At 45.1% G+C, this 23,508-nt stretch overlaps 1 protein-coding gene across 1 annotated transcript in view; it reads left to right on the top strand.

Moving 5' to 3' along the window:
• ONECUT2 (one cut homeobox 2) overlaps nucleotides 1-22,427 on the top strand; it is a 46,205-nt gene extending 23,778 nt beyond the window's left edge. Inside the window, exon 2 of the mRNA XM_008705475.2 lies at nucleotides 18,847-22,427. Within this exon, the coding sequence (XP_008703697.2) occupies nucleotides 18,847-19,133 (287 nt within the window). The 3' untranslated portion in view covers nucleotides 19,134-22,427. The remainder of the gene's footprint in view (nucleotides 1-18,846) is intronic.
• The last annotated feature ends 1,081 nt before the right edge of the window (nucleotides 22,428-23,508 follow it).

Genomic DNA, 23,508 nt, shown 5'->3' with positions numbered 1-23,508 from the left:
GCATTAAAGCATTCTCCATGTAAAAACTCAAAACCTTAATGGTCACGATGAAGTCCCCCTTGCCCACCTCCTGTAATCCCAATCTCTTTTTTAAAAATTTATTTATTTATTTTAGAGAGAGAGAACACGTGCATGAACGATCAGGGGAAGTAGCAGAAGGAGAGAGGGAACCACAAGCGGACTCCATGCTCTTTTTCTGTTGTTGTTTAATTAATTTGTCTATTTGAGAGAGAGAGAGAGAGAGAGCTCAAGCAGGGGCAGTGGCAGAGGGAGAAGAAGAGAGAGAACCTCAAGCAGACCCTGGGCTGAGCATGGAGCCCAACTCGGGACTCAACCTCACAACCTTAAGATCATGACCTGAGTCGAAACCAAGAGTCAGACGCTCAGCTGACTGAGCCACCCAGGGGCCCTTCCGAGTCTCTCTATCACTTCCCAGTAGTGACACTCTTAGAGTGGCAATGGTGTCTGCCAATCCAGGTGGTTCCAGTGCATTTATTTACCAAGGTTGCTACTCATGGAAATGTTTATCTCAGGGGTTTGCACATTGCTCTGCTTTAGCTCGAGTCCCATGGCACAGCACACATCATTCTGAAGCGCCCCGCTTTCATTCAGTGGTCAGACCACCTAGTTTCTATATAACACTGAGATTCCCCCAACCCAGATCTGCTGCGTTGTATCCCATGGCATGGCTGGTTTCGTTTCATTAGCCATTCCCGTACAGACGGACAGTTGGACTATTCATGGAGTTTTCCTATTTGCTGCATTTGCTGGGCAGTGTGGCATGAACAGCCTTGTGCATGCCTCCCTGGGTATGTGAGCGAGTACGCCCTGGAGAAGACACTGAGAAGTGGCTGCTGGGTTGTGGAGAAGCACATGTTTGAATTCTGATAGAGCTGACTAAACTCAGCAGTATGGGAAAGCACCTATTTCCCCCACACTTGCAAACAGTTAATATATTCTCTATCTTCTTCTTCTTTTTTTTTTTTTTTTTGCATGGTTGATGGGTAAAAAATGGCATTTGTGTTAAACATTTACATTTTCATGATTTCTTTCTAGTGAGCCTGAATATTTTCATAAGTCTACTGGTTCTATGTATTTCCTTTGCTGAAAATGTTCTGTTCATATCCTTTGTCCATTTTTTTTTTGCTGATTTGTTTTTCTTTTTTCTTTTTTTGTACTTCTTTGATTCTGAATGCTAATACTCCTTTGTTTTATATACTGCAAACATTTTCTCCCACACTTTTTTTTTGTTTTGAAGATTAATAAGGTTTCTTTTAATTTTCATGCCATCAAATTAACCTTTTTGTGTGGTTTTACTTCGTGCGTTTTGCTTCTTGGGTAATTTTTAAACATTGGGCTCTTTATTTTTTTTAAGACTTTATTTTTTTTACAAGAGTTTTAGGTTTACAACATAATGAAGAGGAAGCTACGGGGATTTCCCATATACCCCCTGGCCCACACAGGCACAGCCTCCCCCACTATCAACATCCCCCACCGGAATAGTACGCTTTTTTTTTTTTTTAACTAGAATGAACCTGAATAGACATATCACAATCACCCAAGCTCATAGTTTACCTTCGTATTCACTCTTGGGGCTGTACATTCTATGGGTTTGGACAAATGTATCATGACATGTATCCATTACCGTCATACAGAGTATTTTCACTGCTCTAAAAATCCTCTGTGCGATGCCTATTTATCTCTGCCCCTCCCCTCCCCAGGCAGTCACTGATCTTTGTACTGTCTCCATAGTTTTGCCTTTTCCAGAATGTCAGATAGTTGGAATCATACAGTATGGACCCTTTTCAGATTGGCTTCTGTCACTTGGTATTAAGCATTTTAGGGTCCTCCATGTCTTTTCATGGCTTGAGAGTTCATTTCTTCTTAGTGCTGAATAATAAATATTCCACTGTCTGGACGTACCACAAGTTTATTTATCCATTCACCTGCTGAAGGACATCTTGGTTGTTTCTGAGTTGGGGCAGTTATGAGTAAAACCGCCCTAAACATCTGTGTGTAAGTGTTTGTGTGGGTGTGGTTGTCAACTCTTTTGGGTAAATACCAAGGACCGCAATTTCTGGATCATATGATAAGAGTATGTGTAGTTTTGTGAGAAACTGCCAAAGTGTCTTCCAAAGGAACTACTATTCTGCATTCCTACCAACAATGTATGAGAGTTGCTGTTACTCCACATTCTTGCCAGCATTTGATGTCGGTGCTCTGGACTGACATTAGAATTTTGGTTATTCTGATGGGTGTGTAGTGGTATCAGATTATTATTCCAATTTGCATATTTCCCTGCTGACATATGGGGCATCTTTTCAAATGCTTATTTGCCATTTGCCATCTGTGTCTTCTTTGGTGAGGTATCTTTAGGTCATTGGCCCATTTTTTATAATTGGGATGTTGCTTTTCTTATCTTTGAGGGTTTTTGTTTTTGTGGAGTTTTAAGAGTTCTTTGTATACTTTGGATAACAGTTCTTTATGAGATGTGTCTTTAGCAAATATTTTCTCTCAATTTGTGGCTTGTCTTCTAATTCTCTTAATATTACCTTTTGCAGAGCAGAAATTTTTAATTTTCATGAAGTCCTGCTTATCAATTATTTCTTTCATAGATTGTTTCTTTGGTGTTGTCTCTAAAACAATATCACCACAGTCAAGGTCATCTAGGTTTTCTCCTTCGTTACCTTCTAGTTTTATAGCTTTGTGTTTTACATCTAGGTCTCTGATCCATTTTGAGTCAGTTTTTGTGCAGTGTGTTAGGTCTATGTCTGCCTTCCTTTTTTTTTTTTTTTTTTTTTTTTTTTTTTGCATGTGGATTTCCAGATTTTCCAGCCCATTTGCTGAAGAGACTATCTTTGCTCCATTTGCATCAATTGACTATAATTATAGGGGTCCATTTCTGGGCCCTCTATTCTGTTCCACTGATTTGTCTGTCATTCTTTCACCAACACCGCACTGTCTGGACTACTGTAGCTTTATAGTAAGTCTTCAGGTCATGTAGTGTCCGCCCTCCAACTTTGTTCTCCTTCAAAATGGTGTTGGCTATTCTGGGTCTTTTGCCACTCTGCATAAACCTTAGAATCAGTTTGTCAATATGCATAAAATAAGTTGCTGGGATTGATTGGGATTGCACTGAGTCTATAGATCAAGTCGGGAAGAACTGACCTCTAGACAGTATTGAGTCCTCCTATCCATGAACATGAAATACCTGTTTATTTAGTTCTTAGATTTTATTCATCAGAATTTGTGCTTTTTCTCATAGATCTTGTGTGTGTGTGTCTATATATCTATATCTTGTATGTATATATATATATCTTGTGTATTATGTGTGTGTATATATATCTTGTATATACATACATATATATTATATATATTATATATATTAGATTTATACTTAAGTATTTCAACTTTTTTTGATGCTAATATAAATGGTGTTATGTTCTTAATTTCAAATTCCACTTACGCATTATTGGTATATGGGAAAGCAATTGACTTTTGTATATTAATCTGCATCCGCAGCCTTGTTCTCTATTTGCTATTAGTTCCAGGAATTTTTGTTTTTTGTGTTTGCTTTTGTTTTGTTTTGTTTTGTTTTGATTCTTTTGGATTTTCTGCATAGACGAACATGTTACCTGCACACAGAGTTTTATGTCTCCCTTCACAATCTGTATACCTTTTACTTCCTTTTCTTGTTTTATTGCATTAGCAAGGACTTCCAGTATAATGTTGAAAAGGAGTGGTGAGAGGGGCCCACTTGCCTTGTCTCCTCCCTCATACCTGATCTTAGTGGGAAAGCTTTTTCTTACCATTAAGTATGCTGTTAGCTTTAATCTACTCATTTGCTTGTCAGGAATTTCTTTTTGTAAATGATATGAGGTTGGTACCTATTTTTTTTTCCTTGAATGGATAACCACTTAATCCATCACTAGTTTCTGAACAATTCGTCCATTTCTTAGGCTTTGAAATACAGTATTCTCTTCATCATGTATTAAATTCATTCATATACTTGGGTGTGTTTCTGAACTCCATTCCATTCTATTGATCTATTAATTCCCATGTCAACATCACACTATTTAAATTATTTTTGTTTTACAACGTTTTGAGGCCTGGTAACGCACGCGCTACCTCTTCATCTTTTGTTTCTGCCATTTTCTTAGCCTTTCTTGCACTTTCATTCTTCCGTAGGAATTATAGAATCAGCTTGAATTTGTATATTATTTTGAACTTTTCGATTATATAGAAGGCATAGGGTTCACTTATCCAATTTTTTGTTTATCTTTTCATCAAAAAAAGAAAGTTTTAGCTTTGGTCTTTCCCTTTTTTTTTTTTTGCTAATAGTTATTCCTAGGTACTTGTATTATTGTGAGCTGCTTTTTCTGTTGCACTTTCTAATAGGTTATTTCTGGTGTACAGAAAAGCTATAGCTTTTTAAAATGTATTATTATAAAAGAAAACATGTATACAAGGAGTACATGAACCATAAATGGATTGCTTAGTGAATTATTGTAAAGCAAATTGAATATTGCCAGCTCTCCAGAAGTTCTCGTTATTCCCTTTCCTTTTCAAAAACCCATCCCTCAATCATAAAATTTAAGTAAAAACCTGCCTTTTATTATAATAATTTCTTGGCTTTGTCTTATAGTTCTTAACACTCAAGTATGTATCCCTAATGACTAGTTTTGCCAGGTTTTTAAACTTCATAGAAATAAATTCACTCAGTGTGTATTTCTTTGTGTCCAGCTTCTTTTTTTCAACCCTTTCTTCATGTTGTTACATGTTGTTGCATGTAGTGGTCGCTCTTTCTTTTTCATAGCTGTATAGTATTCCATTAAATAAATATGCCTTAATTTATCCATTCTTCTGTTGATGGGCACTTGGATTGTTTCTAGTTTTATTACCAACAGCTGCTCTGACCATTCTCAGACATATATCCTAATGTACATGGCATATATTTCTGTAGGGTTTTCTTCATTTGGGTTTCTCCAGAAATAGACTCTGAACCAAGGATTCTAGTACAGGTCATTTATCTGAAAGGTGATCCCAGAAAGCACTGGTAGAGGAGAGGGGAAGTAAGACCAAGAAGGGAAGAAACAAAGTAAGCATTGTTTTATCAAGCACATTCCCACAGAGGGCAACTGGAGCTTAATCCTGCTGAGTAACTCTCTGTGTGTTCATAGAAAACATGCCTCAGGGTTCTTGCACCTGGAAAACAAGGGTGTTGGGGCATTTATCTGGCAGCACTCATCAGAACCTCCTGGGAGGGGGGCATTGATTCCCCAGCCCTTCTGGCATGACCTGTGTATGGACAGAGCAGGGTCTAAAAACCAGAGAAAGCCATTAGGCTAAGAGATAAAGGTGCTGGCAATTGGGAGTTGGGCTGGCATGCACTACTATGGTGACAGCCAAGGGAGTGTGCCAGTACATGATAGCATCTATAACAAGACAGTCTATGTAGGAGGCAGAATTTCCGGGTCATAGGGCATGCATATATTCAATCTTATGAGATACTGCCAAATAGTTTCCTAAACCGCTGTACCAATTTACGCTCCCACCAACAGCGTAAGAGTTCCCATAGCTTTGCCAGCACTTGGTATTGAGAGACTTTTACATTTAAGCCATTTTGTTGGATGTGTAATGTTGTTTTTAATTTGTAATTTCTGGATTACTAATAATTCTTTGCATAATTACTGGGAATTTGGATTTCTTCTTCTGTGAGGGCCTGTTCAAGTCTTTGCCTGTTTTCATATTGAGATGGCTGACGTTTTCTTATTGCTTTCCAAGAGATTTTATGTATTCTGGATTTGGGCCCTTTGCCTATCTTACGTGTTGCAAATATCCATGGCTCTCTTTTTATTCTTCCTCTCTCTCTCTTTGTTCTTTTACTCTCTTATTCATGTCTTTTGATATGCAAAGTTCTTAATTTTAATATGCTCTAATTTGTATATCTTTTTCCTTTGGGTTAGTACTTTTTGAGTCTTAAGAAATCTTTCTCATGATTATGAAGATAGGGCCCCATATTACCTTCTATAAGCTTTATTGTGTTGCCATTAACATGAAGGCCTGTGATCCATGTGGAACTTATTTTTTGTGTACAACAGGAAGGTAGGGGTTAAGACTGAAGCCCTGCCCCGATGCCTATCCAGTTACCCCAGTTCCTTTACTGGAAAGAACACACTTTCTTCATGTTCTGCAGTGCCACTCTCATTAAATGACACTTGTCATTAAATCGAGTGTCATTAAATCTTGTCATTAAATCAAGTGTCCATATGCGTGTGGATCTGTTTGTGGGTTTTGTCTTCTGTTCTAGTGGTCTAGTTATTTGTCCTTATCCCAGTACTACATCATGATAGTCTTATTAAAGGTCTTGCTGGTTGATACAGCAAGTCTTCCTATCTTTTTCTTTTTATCAAGAATAGCTTGACTACTCTTTGATTTTTTGCATTCTCATAAAGACTTTAGAATCAGCTTGTCAAATCCCCAAAACTGAAAGGCAAGAAAGGAGAAAAGGAGGAATGGAGAGAAATTTGTTGGGACTTTCATTAGAGATTTGATTGGATCTATGGATCAACATGGAGAGAATTAAATTCTTTATAATATTGAGTATTCCAATCCCTTTATTTAGATATTTTTAAATTTCTCCAACAAAGTTTATAGTTTTCTCTGTCAAAATATTGCAAACCTATTGTTAGATTTATTTCTATATACTTGATGTTTTGATCCTATCATAAGTGGTATCTTTTTATTTTCTGTTTGTTGTGCTATAGAGGATTTTTGTCTGCTGATACTGAGTCTAGGAACCTTGCTAAATTCTCATATTAATTCTAATAGTTTATCTGTTTATTATCTTGGATTTTCTATGTATAAATAATCAATATTGGTTTTTATATGTTAATCTTGTAACTGACCACCTTCCTGAATTATCTTACTGGTTCTAGCAATTTCAGTATTGAAGCTCTTGGGTATTCTAGGTTTAAAAAAATCATATTAACTTATAATTAGCATTCTGTTTCTGCCTGGAGAGGCAGCATAGGGTAGCTGTTAGGTACAAAGAGTCTGGAATCAGACCACCTGACTTTGCATCCCCGCTCCATCACTCACTCTGTAACCCTTAAGTAATTCGCTTAATCTTCCGTGACTTAGTATCATTAATTGCAAACTACCTCACAGGTTGATTGTAAAAATTAAATGAGTTAATACCTATCAAATAATGCCTATCAAATAATGAGCACTCAGATTATGTAGACTTTCGTCATTGAATAACTAGTATCATTCCTGTCTAAATATTCACTTATTTGTTTTTTCTTACCTTCATTGCATTGACCACTTTCTCAGCACAATATTGGAGAGTAGTGGTGCTCTCAGGCCTCACCTGAACACTCTGAAGCATTTCCTTCTAGGTTTTTTTCTTGTTGTTGGCATAGTTGTTTTCTTTTTCATCTGTTTGACATATATGAAATCATTTTTAACTTTGACTTATGAATCTGGTGTTTCACTCTGAAAGAGGGAGCTACTTCTCCAGAGGAATTTTTTTTTAAACCACGTACTTCACATAATGATGAAAAACATTAATAATGAAATTATTTGTTTGTAAACATTACTGAGATCCTGTTACAAAAGGAGGCATCGACCATTCTATTTGCCTGCAGAGTCATTGCTGCAACCTTTCCAAAGAGGTGATGTCCGTTAATGTAATGATATTTCTTTGGATGTTTGGGGTGAGTTCAGGGGTATTCGGAGCCACATGGGGCCGTTCGCCAGTTCCTTTTTTAGGACAGTACAACATTCTTGAGCTTTTAATTCTGATTGTATACCCAATAAGCTAGAGTGGTCTTCAGTTATTTTTCTTTTCATAAAGAGTCTGTAGACACGCTTTTCTGAGTCAGTATGTGCCTGAGAATAACTCCGTATAGGCAAGACCACCTGAACGACAGAAATGCTAGCTGCACCGTCCGTGTTGCTCTGGGTTTCCTCCAATGCGGTGTGTTTCTCATCCTCCTGCAAGTTTTTATCTTTCTCATCGCATCTTACTGTTTTTTATTACATACTGTTACTTACAGAGTTCTGTTTTCTTCATCATTTTCTGTTTCTGTTTCATAGAAACCATCTCCTTTGGCATCATACTGAAATACCACATGATTCCCTAAAATATTCTTTAAGTTTCTGTAAGATATTTTCAGAAGAATTTCCTCTGATTCATTCTCGAAGGAGAAAAACCCGGTCAGGCCCGATGTGGTTAACAGAAATGGTGTGTGTTTCCCTGACGACTTCCTTTCTGGGGGTCCGTGCACTCACCCTCTGAGACCTGCCCTGAATCACCCACTGGTACATCTAACCCAGCTCCTTACGTCTGACCAGCTTTCTTTTCATTGGGCCCTGCCGGCCTGACGTGGATTCAGCTCTGGTTGCTGACGAGCCGGTCAAATGGCGTATGTGCATCCGTCCCCGTACCCTGTACCCCAGTCCCCACATCCCCACATCCCCACATCCTGCACACCTCCTCTTCTCCTGTGTTCGCCTAGAGCGCTCGTCGGAAACTCAGCCTTCCACGCTCTGACCTACCGCTGCTGGTGCTTCTCTTCCATCCCCCACCCCCAATTTTTTTTTTCCTAATTGTTTTCTGAGAGTTGCAGTTCTCAGTTAGTAGGTGAAGGGAGTGGAAAGCCCTCTGGCTGCTTCAGAAGACACCAAGACAAGTGCTGGCTGCTTAATTTGAATTTCTGAACAGCTAGAGGGAGCAGGTATTATGATGTTTTTTTCAATTCAGATCTTATTTTTCAACCTAGTTCCATTGGCCTTGTGTTGAGGTGAAAATTCCTCAGAGATGGCCTCACACAGGTTGACTGCAGTCCTGGCTTTCAGTTTGGGGGGTTTTATCTCCTACTCTAGGTTTTGAGGTGATTTTAGTGGAAAGTTAGGAGCGGCTACACTGGCCCCCTTAGCCATTTTAAGCCAGACGTTTCTATCCAGAACTAAGTATTTGTTTTAGCAACTCGCGAATGCAGCTGGGCCCCAGAATGAAAGATCTTTCCTTGCCAGCCTTTGTCATAGGCAGAATTAATAACCAGAAATTGACATTTCAAAGGCTGAGTGCCCCGAAAAGACTTACTGTGATAGTCACCTGGGAAATAAAAGTCCTGCTGGAGTAGAAGTGAGAGATCTGGGTTCTCAGGGCTCGGCACCGACTAGCTGTGGTCAGTCTTGGGCTACTCATGGCACCTCTAAGGGCCTCAAACTCCTCTGTCCAGGATAAAGGGTGGGGCCACATGGTCTGAAGTCCTGCCGTTCTGGGACTCGGTGGTTTTACCAGCTGTCGTGGAACATCTGCTGTTAGAAACTTGTCCCTTCTGCACTCAGAGCTTCTGCTGAAAGGGAAGCAGAGGCCGAAGGCACGTCCGCACTGGGTGTGCACCGTCCACACTGGGTGTGCACCATCGAGCTACTGGGGGGGGGGGAGCCTCCTGGGGAGGGGCAGCGGCACGAGCGCCGGGCTGCAGGAGGTGCTGAGGGCTGGTGCCCTCCTTTGGAAGATTCACCTTCTGGGGCCACTTGGGCCTCTTTCTGGCTCTACCTCTACCTACAAAAGTTGTCAGGCATCCAAGGACCCCCATGTCCTGAGTCCCCTTCAGTGTCTTTGTATTGAAGGTAAAAATAAAGACAGGAAATAAAACCTGTTTTCTTCAGAGTGTCTTTGAGGCGCGGGAACTGAGCACGGTGGCTTGCCGGCTCCCTTTCATTTGACAATAAATGGACATCGGGGAGTTGCTCTAACATTTGTCATTATCACCCTCCCCAAACCCAAGCCAAGGCAGGGGCAGGCTATAGAGAAGCAGAGATTTATCATTTATCATCCACATTTCCAGATGAGAAGAGGGTACTGCAGGATACCCAGATGAGCAGAAATTTGCCCCACGTCAGAAGTGAAGTCGGAGGTGTGGCTCAGGCACTCAGGGGCGATTCCAAGCCTCCTGGGGCTGCTGACATCTCTGCACTTTGGACATGACCCCTTCCAGCGTCTCCTGAATGAGGAGTGGCTGTGCGCGCTCACGTATGCACGGCCCCCATGCTCTCTCGATTCTTCTCCCTCCTCTCTCCTTTCTCTCTCTCCCCTTCCCCCCTACTTCCCCATCCCCAGCTCATAGTTGCTCTAAGAAGCCAGGCAGCAGCTCTCTCCCTGCCACGTCGTCCTTCAACCTGGAGTGCCTGGGCTGTCCAGGAAAATTTGCCAAATGGTTTAGCGGATTTTCTCGCCAGGGTTTTGTCTGTACTCACAGTTCGAAGGGAAAGAAGGAAGGATAAAACCCAACAACCAAGAATGACTCCAAGTCCATTTGCGTGGTGCTTCCTCCCTGTCTCTCCTCTTGGCCTCTCAAATGGATGTGGGTCTGGATGTCACTGGCCCCGCTGCCTGAGTGGGTTGGCATCCGATCCGTGAGGAAAGCCAGCTCCCCACCTGGAGACAGAGCCATTAAGTTTCCCGTCTGATTCAGGCCAGGGACGTTTGCAGAAATCAGAGTGAAGTTAGAGTTTAGCTCTCAGGGGCCAAGTTCACTGTACTGGCTCCATAGTAATATGGACCAAGGTCAGGAATCAGAGGGAGGCAGGGAAAACTGCAAAGCATTTAACTGCAAACTATTTATAGTTTCCAAGTTTTAGACAGCACAAGATAGTTAAACGATTTAAAAAGATCATGTCCCTTGCAGCCCCTTCCCCTCCATCAAGCCCTCCCACCTCACAGGTAGGGAATCAGGGCCCCTGCCACCCCTGGCCCTCAGGGACTAAAGCTTAGAGCTGGAGCCCTCAGTCTTGTGTGTCAGACCCTCCTCTCCCTGCCCCGGTAGCCATGTGCCAGCACCTAGTCCTTTGCTGCCCGAGAAGCCTGCATTGCTGAGACTTACCAGCACTGATGGCTTTCGGAACATTCAATATGTATTCTCAGAGTATGTAACTCCCCTATATGCTGCTTCCCTATTTGAATGCAGGGGATCCTGTTACTGTTTTCAAAGCTCTTCGATATGAAGATTAGTTCCAAAGGCAGGGGACCCTCCTGGACACCGTCACCTTTTCCTTGGGCTTGCTCACCTGTCAGTACCAAAGGGCCACTTCTTCAGAGCAGGAAAGTAAAGGGAGTTTATTTCCTTCTTCTTACCTGCACTCCATAGGTTTCTCTGACTGACTTATTTCACTTAGCATAATACTCTAACGCCAGCCATGTCATTACAAATGGCAAAATTTCATTCTTTTTTATGGCTGAGTAGTATTCCATTGTATAGATATACTACATCTTCTTGATCCATTCATCAGTCAGTGGACACTTGGGCTGTTTCCATATGGCTGTTGCAGATAATGCTGCTATTATAAACATTGGGCTGCGTGTATCCTTTTGAATGAGTATTTTTGTAGCCTCTGGGGAAATAGCTAGTAGTGCAATTGGTAGCTCGTAGGGTAGTTCTATTTTCAACTTTTTGAGGAACCTCCATACTGTTCTCCAGAGTGGCTGCACCAGTTTGCATTCCCACCAGCAGCATAAGAGGGTTCCCCTTTCTCCGCATCCTCGCCAACACTCATTGTTCCTTGTGCTGTTGATTTTAGCCATCCTGACAGGTGTGAGGCGATCGCTCACTGTGGTTTTGATTTGCATTTCCCTGATGATCAGTGATGTGGGGCATCTTTTCATGTGTCTGATTTCACTCATATGTGGAATTTAAGAAACAAAACAAAAGAGCAAAGGGACAAAAAAGGAGAGAGAAGCAAACCAAGAAACAGACTCTTAACTACAGAGATGGTCACCAGAGGGGAGGTGGGTGGGGGTTAAAGAGGTGAAGGGGATGAAGGAGAGCTCTGGTCGTGATGAGCACAGTGTGACGTATGGAAGTGCTGAATCACTATACTGTACACTGGAAACTAATAGTATACTGTATGTTAACTAACTGGAATTCAAATGAAAACTTAAAAAGAAAAACCCATAGGTTTCTTGGAACAAGGGTGGAGCTAAAAACATGAATTTACGTTTGTAATTAGTTTTTCCAGTACAACCCAGCTGATCTTTCCAGCACAGCTCCAGCCTGGTGTGTGTGCCTTCCTTGCTAGACAGAGTCACTCTCCCACCCTGCACAAGCCCTTGTACGCCGGCAGCTTGAGGCTCTCCAACTGAGAGCTGGCACTGATTCTCCTTAACATATCTTCCAAACTCGTATACTCGGAGGTCAAGTGACCGCTGACAAGCGCACACCTCCATGACTTCCTCTCCCACCCCCACCCTGCACCCTGGCAAGATCACATTGAACTATTCAGGGAAAGTATTTACTGAATGCAAGGAGAATATGGCCCTTCTGCATTATTTATTAGGGGCTAGCAATACCCATCATATGTAGAATGTATTTGGACGTAAATTAGTGATGTTAGGAAACACCAGTCGTCCCAAGCCTATTAGGGTCTCTGACACATACATGCAAACACATCACGGTTTTACCTTTTCTGTGAGGCTGATTATTGGCTATGAGACAACTTCACAATGAAAACAAATCTCCTTAACCTTTTCTTTGCCACTAGCCCTCTGGGCAGGTCATCTACCATTGAGTAAGCCTTGGAAAACCATTTCAAATTGTGAATTTTTCTTATTTTTTTAAAGATTTATTTATTTTTGAGAGAGAGCGCATGGGGAGGGGAGGGGCAGAGGGAGAGAGAGTCTTCAGCAGACTCTCTGCGCTGAGCACAGAGCCCCATGTGGGGCTCGATCTCACAACCCTGAGATCATGATCTGAGTCGAAATCAAGAGTTGGACACTTAACTGACTGCGCTACCCAGGCACCCGTAACCTTAGCTTCTTATCCCCTTTTTCCTTCTTTTTCTATGAAGGGAAAAAGAATATTTACATTTACTAAGCACGTACTATGTGCCAAGGGCTACAGCTGGCCTCCGTTTTTAAAATTTTTATTTATTTATTAGAGAGAGAGCAGAGCGAAAGAGAGAGAGCACAAGCTGGGGGGAGGAGCAGAGGGAAAAGCAGACTCTACTGAGCAGGGAGCCCCACTCAGGGCTCGATCCCAGGATGCCAGGATCATGACCTGAGCCGAAGGCAGATGCTTAACTGACCGAGCCACCCAGGTGCCCCACAGCTGGCCTCTTGATGTCCGGAGTGGTGGGCGTTCGTATCCCCATTTTACAGATGAGGTAGATGAGGGAACTGAGGCTCAAGGTCACGCAGCTGATAACCAGGTCTCGGTGTCAAGCGGAGACTTTTTATCGGACATTTGACTTTCCCTGGGCAGGAAGGCAAAGGTTTTCCTTGGCTTCTGTATCTATCACCACAACAATGCTACATAACACAGAACCGCAAAACCAGTAGCGGAAAGCCATAACCATTTGTTTTTGCTCTGGAGTCTGTGGGTCAGCTGGGCAGTTCTGCTGCTCCAGGGCCACGCTTGGGTGGTCTCGGCTGGACTCACTCATGCGCCTACAGTCAGCTGCCGGGGCCACGAGGCCCACTGACCCAGGCTGGCCTGGGCTTGTCACGTGGCCGCCAGGCAGCGCTCCAAGAGCATGAACAAAGCACATGGTTCCTTGAGGCCTGGGCTCAGAACTGCCCACTGTCAATTCTGCCACATTTGTTTGGCTAAAGCAAATCATCTGGCCAGCCCAGATCCCCAGCAAAGGCAAGCAGATGCCATCTCGTGCTGGGAGGAGCTACAGAGTCACGTTGCAGGGGGTACAGATATTGGGAAGGGAAGAATTGGGGTCAATTTTGCAATTAGTCTGCCTCAGTTCCCGCCGTGGGGCTGCTCTGCCCCCTTGGGGGCACCTGCTTCCTGTAAGCCTCCGCTCCCCCGTCAAAGCCTGCTCTAGGAGCCTCTCCTCATTCACACGAAGGGACAGGACGGCTGCTGTGGAGAATTTAAAATGACTCTTTTCCCAAGGGGAAGGAGGGCAGTCAGTCTGGCAGGGGCTAAGTCTTCAACCCATCTGATTAAGCTAAAGCAGGCACCCTCAGCATGAGCCAATGCGCAGAGGGGAGTCTGGGGGTGTGGGGGCAGCAGGCCTTCCAGGGATCTTGGAAACCACACAGATGGATCCTTCCCTGCCTACACCTGAGATTGGTGCTTCTTGCGGATTCCCCTTTGGCATTGGCTCCCCCTTGCCCAGCCCCAAGCATCATGCTTTGCTGGTGGAGCCAGGACTCCCCTCCTCTTCAGGAACTCTGCTCACCTTCCTACCGGCCTCTGCAAGGACCTCTCTGGCCCGTGTTCTTGTGGTTTCCAGGGGGGAGGGTTGGAAGGACAAGTCATTTCCGCAGGACTCCAGGGTCAACCTGGCCTATACAGGAAGTTGGAGGGGCGGGAGGTGCTGAGTCAGGTGGAGTGGAGGAGGGAAAGCCAGGGCTGGGGCAGAGGTGGGAAGAGCTGCTGGATTCCTGGAGGACAGGGAGAGGCCTGAAAGCTCATGAAAAAGAAACAACACACTGAGAACAACACACTGGTTTTAAAATCCAGTCTGAAAGATCAGAGATAAGAGGAGAAGCCAGGGGAGGACGATGTTGGCACACCCAGGCCATGCTTGCCCTGCTAACTCACTCAGTGCCTGCCCTTCCACCTTCCTCCAGCATATAACTCATGAGCGCCCCCTAGGATCCTTGCGAGGTTGTCCCAGAGCTCAAACCCTGAAGCTTCTTGCCTTGGGGGGGGGGGAAAGAAGCTCCTGATTCCACTTTCTACTAGGTAGGTGGCATAAGTACCCCAAAAGAGGCACCTGCCCAGTGTGGGACTTTCCAGACAGAACAGATTGTGTATATTAACACAATTGTATATTAAGCTTACAGGTAACAGCCAATATTTCCGTAATTCTCTGCCCGCCAGAGGAGAGATGAACAGGTGTCACTGAGAAAGACAGCATCTGCCTTTGGTTTGGGACAACCAGTGAAATGGTACTAGATAGAGGGAGAGGCCCATGAAGGCAAATCCATCACCAAGGTGGGAAGGCCCTGGGCAGCCCTGTCCGGCCCAATGAGCACTAGGGAGAGGAAGGCACTGGGAGGCCCGGCGATCACACCCAGGTCACATAGCTGGGCTGTGCACTTAGGTCAGTGGGAACTGCCAGGCCCTGATCCATGTCAGCCTCTTCCTCAGTCAGTTGTTCAAGAAAAATAAAACTACAAAGTCTTTCGTTTCAAGTCTTAGGAGGAGAACTCATTTCTGTGAGACATTTTCCTTTCCTGTCAGTTGAGGCCGTTATGCCCCAGCCCAAAGGACCTTCCAGCAGTAACTCTGCAGCAAACCGTCGGGCTGAGTTCTCCGAAAACAAGTGGGAGTGTTTCAGCCCAAACAGGAGAGCTTGTCCAACAGGGGCCTGAATTCACGGGAACCCCCCCTCCGCCCCCCGCCAAGTGTGAGAAGCTTCGGGGCCAGAGCAGGGGGGTGCCGAGGAGCTGACCCACTGACCCGGTGTTGGCTTCCTCTTACTTCATGGCTTCCCCGGGCACTAGGGAGACTGGGAAGGGGTCTCTGGGTCTATGTCCTCGCTCCAGTGCGAGATGTCACCGTAAGCATGTCCCTGAACCTTCACCGACTGTGCGATGAGAACCTACATCACTACCCACATTCCCGAGATGTTATGGGAAGAAGGCTGTGATGGGGTTCAGCCTCCGGCGTCGGCTCCGGCTCAGCTCGCTGGGCCAGACAAGAGCCCTCTCGTTCTACGACTCAGTGATGAGGATGCAGCTGTGGTGCAAGGTGGGCGGGCGCCTTGCCGGGCTGAAGCCCCTGCACCTGTGGGACCAGGTAGCAAGGGGAAGTGTGGTTCCAGGTTGACCGCGGCCTGTATCTGCCTCACAGAACCAACTAGTTCTGGTCCCCGTTCCTCTCTACACCCTCCCACACTCACGGCTGAGGTCACGCACCTGGGACACCACCCCCGACCCCGGGAAGACCAAAAGAGAAAACAAGGCAGGAGGCAAGCCAATGTTTGTAGAGGATATTTGCCCAGATTTTGTTATCAGGAGATTGCCATGTACCACTGTTTACGCAGAATCCTCCCGATGAAGGCTTGGCACCGGATGTCCCACGAGGCTGGGGTGGGGACAATAGTCTGGGACCTGAAGTGTAGGTAGGCACGCTGGTTCCCACGTCTCAGGAGGGGTCAAGGAGGTTTGTAAAAACACAGATTCTAGAACCCTGCCCCATATGGGTGAAAAGCAGAATCTCTGGGTGGTGGTGGGGGAGCCCCAGAGGCTGCCCTGCAAACAGATCCCCTCTGATGTGCCAATGGCGTGGGTGCTGTTTCTGTAGACGAGAAAGATAGAGAGAGGGAAGGACTGGATTCTTAGCCTAGGTCTGAAGCGGACTTGGAATGGGAGCTCAGGTCAATGGCTTACCCTGTCTAGGTCTCAATTTATTTCATTTTTTAAAAAGATTTTATTTATGTATTTGAGAAAGAGAGATTGAGAGAACAAGTCGGAGGAGGGGAAGAGGGAGAAGCAGATGCCCCACTGAGCAGGGAGACTTCACAGGGACTCAATCCCAGGACGCCCGGGATCATGACCTGAGCCAAAGACAGACGCTTAATGGACTGAGCCGCCCAGGCACCCCTCAATTTATTTCATTTTAAAATAAAAATGATTCTGCCAGCTTACCTACCTCAGGATTCCTGGGGAAATGCAGTGAGAGGGAAGCTGGGGAGGGAGCACCTGTCCATGCTCTCTTGGACCTCTGCAGGTCAGCACCGTCACTTCCATGGGATGAGGAACACGGGCTCTGAGGCGTGAAGCCATCTGCCGAGGTCCCAAGGCCCTGTGGGAGAAGCAGCCGGGCTGTGAATCGAGGCTTGCCTGGCTCTGAGCTTTCCTTTCCCTCAGGGTGCTCCTCTGAGATTTCAGAAGTCGGGGTCCTGCTTGGGAGCCAGCTGAGGTGAGCGGACCAGCTGCATTTGCATCTCCCGGGAGCTCGTGAGAAATGCAGGTTCTCAGGCTGCACCCCAGGCTGCCTGCCCCGGAGTCTGCATTTGAACAAGCTCTCTGGGTTGAGAAGCACAACTGAGGAAGACTGGAGATTGGACAAGAGAGAGTGTGAAGATAAGGGTGTGGTAAACGTACAGAACCCAACATAGATGGAAGACCCCGGCAGGGATGAGCAAGGAGGCTGCCTTTAGGGGGACGCGCCTGTGAGGAGTGAACAGGTGTGCGGCATCTCGGCCTTTCTGCCAGAGCTGCCGTTGCCCGGGAAGTACGCCTTCTCTGAGGAAGTCCGACCCTCCCAGAGAATGGGTTTTCAGGTGGAAACAAATTGCTTTCATCGGTGTATTTTGGGGTGTGTGTGTGTGCATATTTAATTTCAAAGGTACTATGATTACTTTTATCTTTAAAAAGAAAGAAGGAAGAAAATCAGGTAGAAAGCATTTAGCAAAGCGAAGTGTCTTCACTTCTCCTGTATTTCAGGAGTGACACTCCTTTACGGCGAGAGCGCCCACCGGGGAGAAGGGCCGGTTAGGTGGGGGGACTCCGGCGTCCACAAGATCTTCTCTGTGCATGCTGGTCCTCGGGTTGAATTGTAAGACCCGTCAGGTGGAAGGCTATCCCCCCGATACTCCAACGGTAGCGGCTCCCCTGCACAAGATGCTCCCTGCAGAAGGCCACGCCCCGACCCAGGGCTCAGACGCGAAACTGGCAAACCAGGGCTTTGAGAAGTGTGCGGAGACATCCAGGCAATGCCCAGGCTGCTCGCCCTGGGGGACTGTCAGTCTAGCACAAAGGAATTCCCAACCTGGGCCCAGAACGTCCGGTAGGGTGTGATCCCGGAAAGAGCGTCTCTGCTGCCTCCTTGCCTTTCTCGGGTTAGCTCTGTCGATGCCGCACCCCTGGGCGGGCTGAGCTTTCTTTCCAGTGACTTGAACAGGTGTTCTCATGTTTACAATCCTGATTTGTATGCGCCGTGTTATTTCACCCTTCCGAGTCTCTTTTCTGAGACCCGCGTCAGTCTATGAAGTGTACAGACCCCCTGAGAGAGTCCAGGCATCACGTGACCTCGGCATCCCAAGTATTCCATTATGTCCACGGCTCCCAAACGAGCCAGTGGGGAATATTACATAGACCTGCTCCCTGCCTTCTGGGAACTTGTCGGGTAAGACGGAGGTAGTTGACGCATACATTACTGTCCTGCTTAGGTCGGGCTGCTTCTGCCACCGTCAGTCCCCGTCCTCTTATATGGGCTTCACTGCAAACTACCCAAACTGGAGTTGGCTAAACCAACTTCTTTCAGCCTTTCCCTCCTCGTTTTGTTTTTCCTTAATTTTTCAAAAGTCAAAGTCTGGAAGGAGGGGATTTGGGTTGGGATGATACCATCATTCTGTCACTTCTAATTTCATTCTGTTAACAATTTTTTGAATCACAGGGGTAGAAGTTTTGACTTTGAAAAAATTATGCACTTTTAAGTTTTGGCTTCAGAAAGTCATTTCAGCTCAGCTGTAAACACTTCTAGAAGCTGAATATGAAAGAGAGGGACTGTCTGCCCAGGCTCCCGCTGGGGACCTGGAGTCATCACTCCCTTCACGGTGCCTGATTTCAGAGATGAAGAATTTTAAGGGTGTGCTGGGAGGCAGGGGGCTGCTACTGGTTGAAAACCAGACCGTGCAGAGCCGCCCTGCCGTTCTCCCCTTCCTCCCCTCTACACTCACTGGTGCCTCCCATCACCCGGAGACAAACCATGAAGGCTGCTTATTGACAGCTGGGCAATTCGCACAATAAAGTTTAACGGTTTACATCCCCTTGTACGACTCTGTCAATGTTTTCAATGGCTCACCTTTTCGGGGGCTGGTTCTCACACTCGTACTGACTCGCTCCTTCTTCTCTTTCCCTTCAAGCGTGCAAACGCAAAGAGCAAGAACCAAACAAAGACAGGAACAATTCCCAGAAGAAATCCCGCCTGGTGTTCACCGACCTCCAACGCCGAACACTCTTTGCCATCTTCAAGGAGAACAAACGCCCGTCCAAAGAGATGCAGATCACCATTTCCCAGCAGCTGGGCCTGGAGCTTACGACCGTCAGCAACTTCTTCATGAACGCCCGGCGCCGCAGCCTGGAGAAATGGCAGGACGATCTGAGCACGGGGGGCTCCTCGTCCACCTCCAGCACTTGTACCAAAGCGTGATGGAAGGACTCTTGGTTGGGCACAGGTCACCCCCAGACGAGGACAACCGACACGAAAGAAAACACAAAGGAAAAAGACACCGGATTCTTAGCTGGGGCCCTTCACTGGTGATTTGAAAGCACAATTCTCTTGAAAAGAAACTTCTATTCTAGCTGTAATCATAGGCCAGGTGTTCTTTTTTGTTTTGTTTTTAATGGCAATGGAGTCCAAGTGCAAGCTGAAAATTAATCTTTTTGAACCGGACATTGTCCTCTGAGCATGCTAAGCATCCCAGAAACCCAAATGGGGGCCTTCCTGGAGCGAGTTGATTTCAGTGTGGTGTCAGCCAAGCTTGGGATCTCTTCAGATGTCAGCAGTCCCACTTCGGGCCCTTTTGCAGTCAGAGTTCCCATGTGTCACAGTGGGAATTTGGTCTGTGTAAGGATTCTGAGTTTAGGCTCTCAAGATACTACCATGAAAGATTCTTCTAGCAACAAGAATGACCTCATTTGCTTTCCAAGTGCTTAGCCTCATCATACCACAGTACACCAAAGTTCACAGCCATAACATAAAAACATCAGAATGATAATTACTGAGCACAACTTTTAAATAAGGAAATTAAAAAAAAAAAATCCAAGGACCTGTTTTTCCAACTCAGGCATCGTTCCATTGAATAGTTTAGAAAGCTTTAAGTTGATCCAGTTTACAATTTTTTTTCCTTACCTCCTGGAAATCTCACGTGGTCTTAGATCCATCAAAAAAAAAAAAAAAATCAGTTCTCTTGAGCTCAACGTATCAAGCACAACGTAGATAAACAGAGAAGTAAGGAAGGTTCTGGATTCACCACATCTGGATTTTCAAGACGCTGATTGTGAAGTCATTGGGGAATCGTTGGGAATATGGCTTCAAGCACATTTTGCAGTTTGCTACAAATTCTGTTTGTACATAATGCAGACGCACACTCAGGAGGCCGATTTAACTGTTACGGTACATGGAGCAGATGCAGCATTTTAAAAGATCTAGATTTTTTTAGATCATTGATGTATCCTTCTCGGTTATTAGTTACCTGGTTCCTCCTACTGTGCATTGTAACTACCACATGATTCATTCTCACTCTTTCAGATTTCGGTTGTTTCCTCATCCATCATTGGTAGGGACGTTTTTCAGTGTTTTCTAGCAAGATAAAAAAAAAAAAAAAAGAAGTAATTCAAACCACCATATGTGTTAGTCATGAGGGTCATCTAGTCCCAAATCTCTTCCATTGTCGAATCATCCTTGCAAAACAGCTGAGTAAATCTGGAGAAAACACAGCACACCAAAGAAGCAGAATACTGCAAACCAAAGACATTTATTACTTGCCATTTTCTAGCCTAAAAATACTGTGATTACTTTTAGAAATCAGAAAACCTCTGCAATTCCAAATGGCATTCAGCTCTTGCATTTGGCTCACCATCGGGCTGAGCGGACCGGCTAGCCAAGCCACCCAGGGAGTGGCTTTGCCACTCCAGCTCTGGTTCCTGGCTGTCACCTTCCCACAGCACGCAGAAGAGCGCCCACAGAACTCTGGGAGATTGCAAAGGTCACGATGTGCATATTTACCAGTGAATGGCCCCAGGTGGGCCCCATGGGGGTGTTCGAAGCAAGCCAAACGCTGCAATGATTCTTTACAGACACTTGAGACTGACTTTTTTATGAATTACTTAATCGAAACCAAAGAAACTTTTTCTGCACCTACTTCTGCAACAAACAAAACTGTTCCATTAAAATGAATAAATAAATACGTAAATCAGTGAAAATCACCACCAACAAGAAGGAAGCACGCCAGAAAAAAAAGAAACAAAAACAAAAAAAAAACAGCGAGACACACTGTGCTTAAACAGACCTCTTGGGACATTTTTTGGAAGCAGATTTTAAAGAAAGGGTTGAGACAGGAACAGATATAAGGAAAAGCCTCGGCGGCTACTGCTTCATTTGACAACTCACACGGTAATCTTAAAGTTGAAGATTGTCTTTAATTTGTGCCTATGCAGTTTTTCAAAAGAACACGGAACAGAGCAACAGAAACCTCAACAGCTACAATACCAAAGATGAGGATTTCTCACATCTTTTGTTTCAGTTCATTATCTCCTCTTGTCTGGCTAAAATACTAATAGCGTCATTGATCTGTGTAAAGGTAATCAATTTTGTTTCTGAGCAACAAAAGGAAAGGGTCATTGATTTGATTTTATTGTTTCCCTTTAATTTTGCTTTATGGCTTTCTGCCCCAACGTGGAATCTCTCAAAAGGTTCCATGGACTCCAAGCTTAAGATGTTGGGATACTGAACTATTCTCTCTACTCCTCAGAGTACAGGGAATAATGTCACTTGAATGTTCTTTGCATCCCTTAGACTTGGTTCCTTCTATGTTCAGAGTCTCAGCATCAGGGGAGGGAAGGGGAGTGAGGGTCAGGGTTAGCAGTCTTGGTGACACATCCTCTCCTTAACCACAGAACCAAAGAGTTTATAGAGGAATCAACAGCCTCATTTTCATGTGATTGCTACATCCTAACGGCTTCATTTGGGGGTGGGGGGAAACATGTAAAAATAATTGCCAGTTTCTACTTTTCTATTAGCTTTTGAAAAGTCAGCTGTAAAGTTGCATTTCTAAAGAAAGAGATATATATATAATATATGAATACATATATAGATTCAACTTGACATTGGTGATAACTCCAAATTCTTGCTGTCCAAATCCATGTCTTGTTTTGGTCAAGTGCTTCATTTATTGGGCATTCAGTTCCGAATTTTGCTCATTTCTCATGCCATCCCAGAGTCCGTTTTCCACTGTGGATGATTTGGAGTACTCAGATTTCTGTGACAATTCATGGGAAAGGTTGAAAGTCAAATTCAAGCACTTCAACATCTAACCTGTTGATAAATGGATTCGTGGTGCAAATGAGTTTTATTTGTATTTGGAGTCATCTCTAGTCTAACGCCTCACCCACCATCAAGGTGTGAGTGAGGTCTGTCCATGAGACCTGGCCCACCAGTGGGCCAGGGCCAGTGGGGAGCTCGTCTTCTGTAACTGCTGGGAAGCCTCGGTGGTCCAGTCCCACTAGCTGTGGAGATGAGGCCAGCCCCAAAATCTGTTCCCCAGGAGCTACCCTGTCCCATCAGGGTGTTGCCGATCCCCTCAGGGAGCAGATCCACTGAAGGGACTTCTCATCGGGGAGGTCCAGCTCCTGCTGCAATGGGCTGATCAGGTTTCCTCAGGGTGGTAATTCCCGATGTGTATTGACAAGCCTGTGTGCAACCACGGCTAGCACTGGAGTGAGGCAGCGGTGCTGACGGCGGGGGGGGGGGGGGGGGGTGTCTCCATCCTGGAGGGAAAAAACAGAGCAGGATTTGGGGAGAATCCCAGTGTCCTGCCCCCGGGAGCCCTGTCGTCCATGGTGCCACTTCCTTGCTCCCACCACGGGGGTCTCCCTTTGCAGGGCCAGCAGCCACACAGCTGTGAAGGAATGGGTGACTCTCCGTGGCTTTTGTATTTCATCCTACCTCGGGATGTGCCAGGACTTTTCCCTGTATCCTTTTGTCTCTTGCTCGTACCCCATGTCTCCTTTGTCAGACGACTGAGAAAAGAGCATACTTCAGCAGGGGAAGGCTCCCTATGGGTTGATACAAAGGAACTTCAGCTCGGCTGTTTCAACATGAAATCCTTGTGACTTGCGGCCAACGTTCTGGAGATCGGATTGAGGGAGCAAGCCTGCTTGGTTTGGTTAGTGAGCCTTCGGCACACTAATCTCACCATTGGGTGTGGGCAGCCTCTGAAGATGTCAAAACCAAAAGAGGCTGCCTTTGTGGCCTGAGATTTCAAGACTGATAAAACCTGTTGTAGCCACGTCCACCCCCTCAGTGGTTCCGGGGACCTGAGGAGGACGTCCTAATGTAAAAAAGGCAAGAACTTCCCTCCGAGGACTTTGGTTAAATGTCTCTTACTGGATAATGTCATACCAGAGGGAGGTGCTTGCTTTTAGAAAATTATATACATACATGTATGAATACACACATGTATGTATCAGAATTGTAAGCTCTACAGAATTTCAATTTGTGAAAAATCTGAAAGAAAAAAACAAAATCCTGCCAATTGAAAGGCAATGAAATTTGACCCAGTAGGTTTCCTCAAGCGTTTTTAAAATTTACTTAAGTTGATAATTTCAGAGAAAAATAACCATTTGGACTTGGTTATACTTGAGGATCTGTTTCTTCGATCCAAGAACAATTCCAGGCACACCTCAGCCATTAGCGACAGAGGGGACAGTGTGAAGGGACAGTTCTGACCCAAAATTCACATTCTGGAGGCAACAGAAATCTAAAGGCTATTGAGTGGAAAAATAACTTTTCTCTATTCCTGTAG

This window comes from Ursus maritimus, unplaced genomic scaffold (assembly GCF_017311325.1).
Source record: "Ursus maritimus isolate PB19 unplaced genomic scaffold, ASM1731132v1 scaffold_18, whole genome shotgun sequence".
In the NCBI taxonomy this organism is placed as follows: Eukaryota; Metazoa; Chordata; class Mammalia; order Carnivora; family Ursidae; genus Ursus; species Ursus maritimus.
Note: the sequence above shows the minus strand (reverse complement) of the source record. Positions and strands in the feature narration are given on the sequence as shown.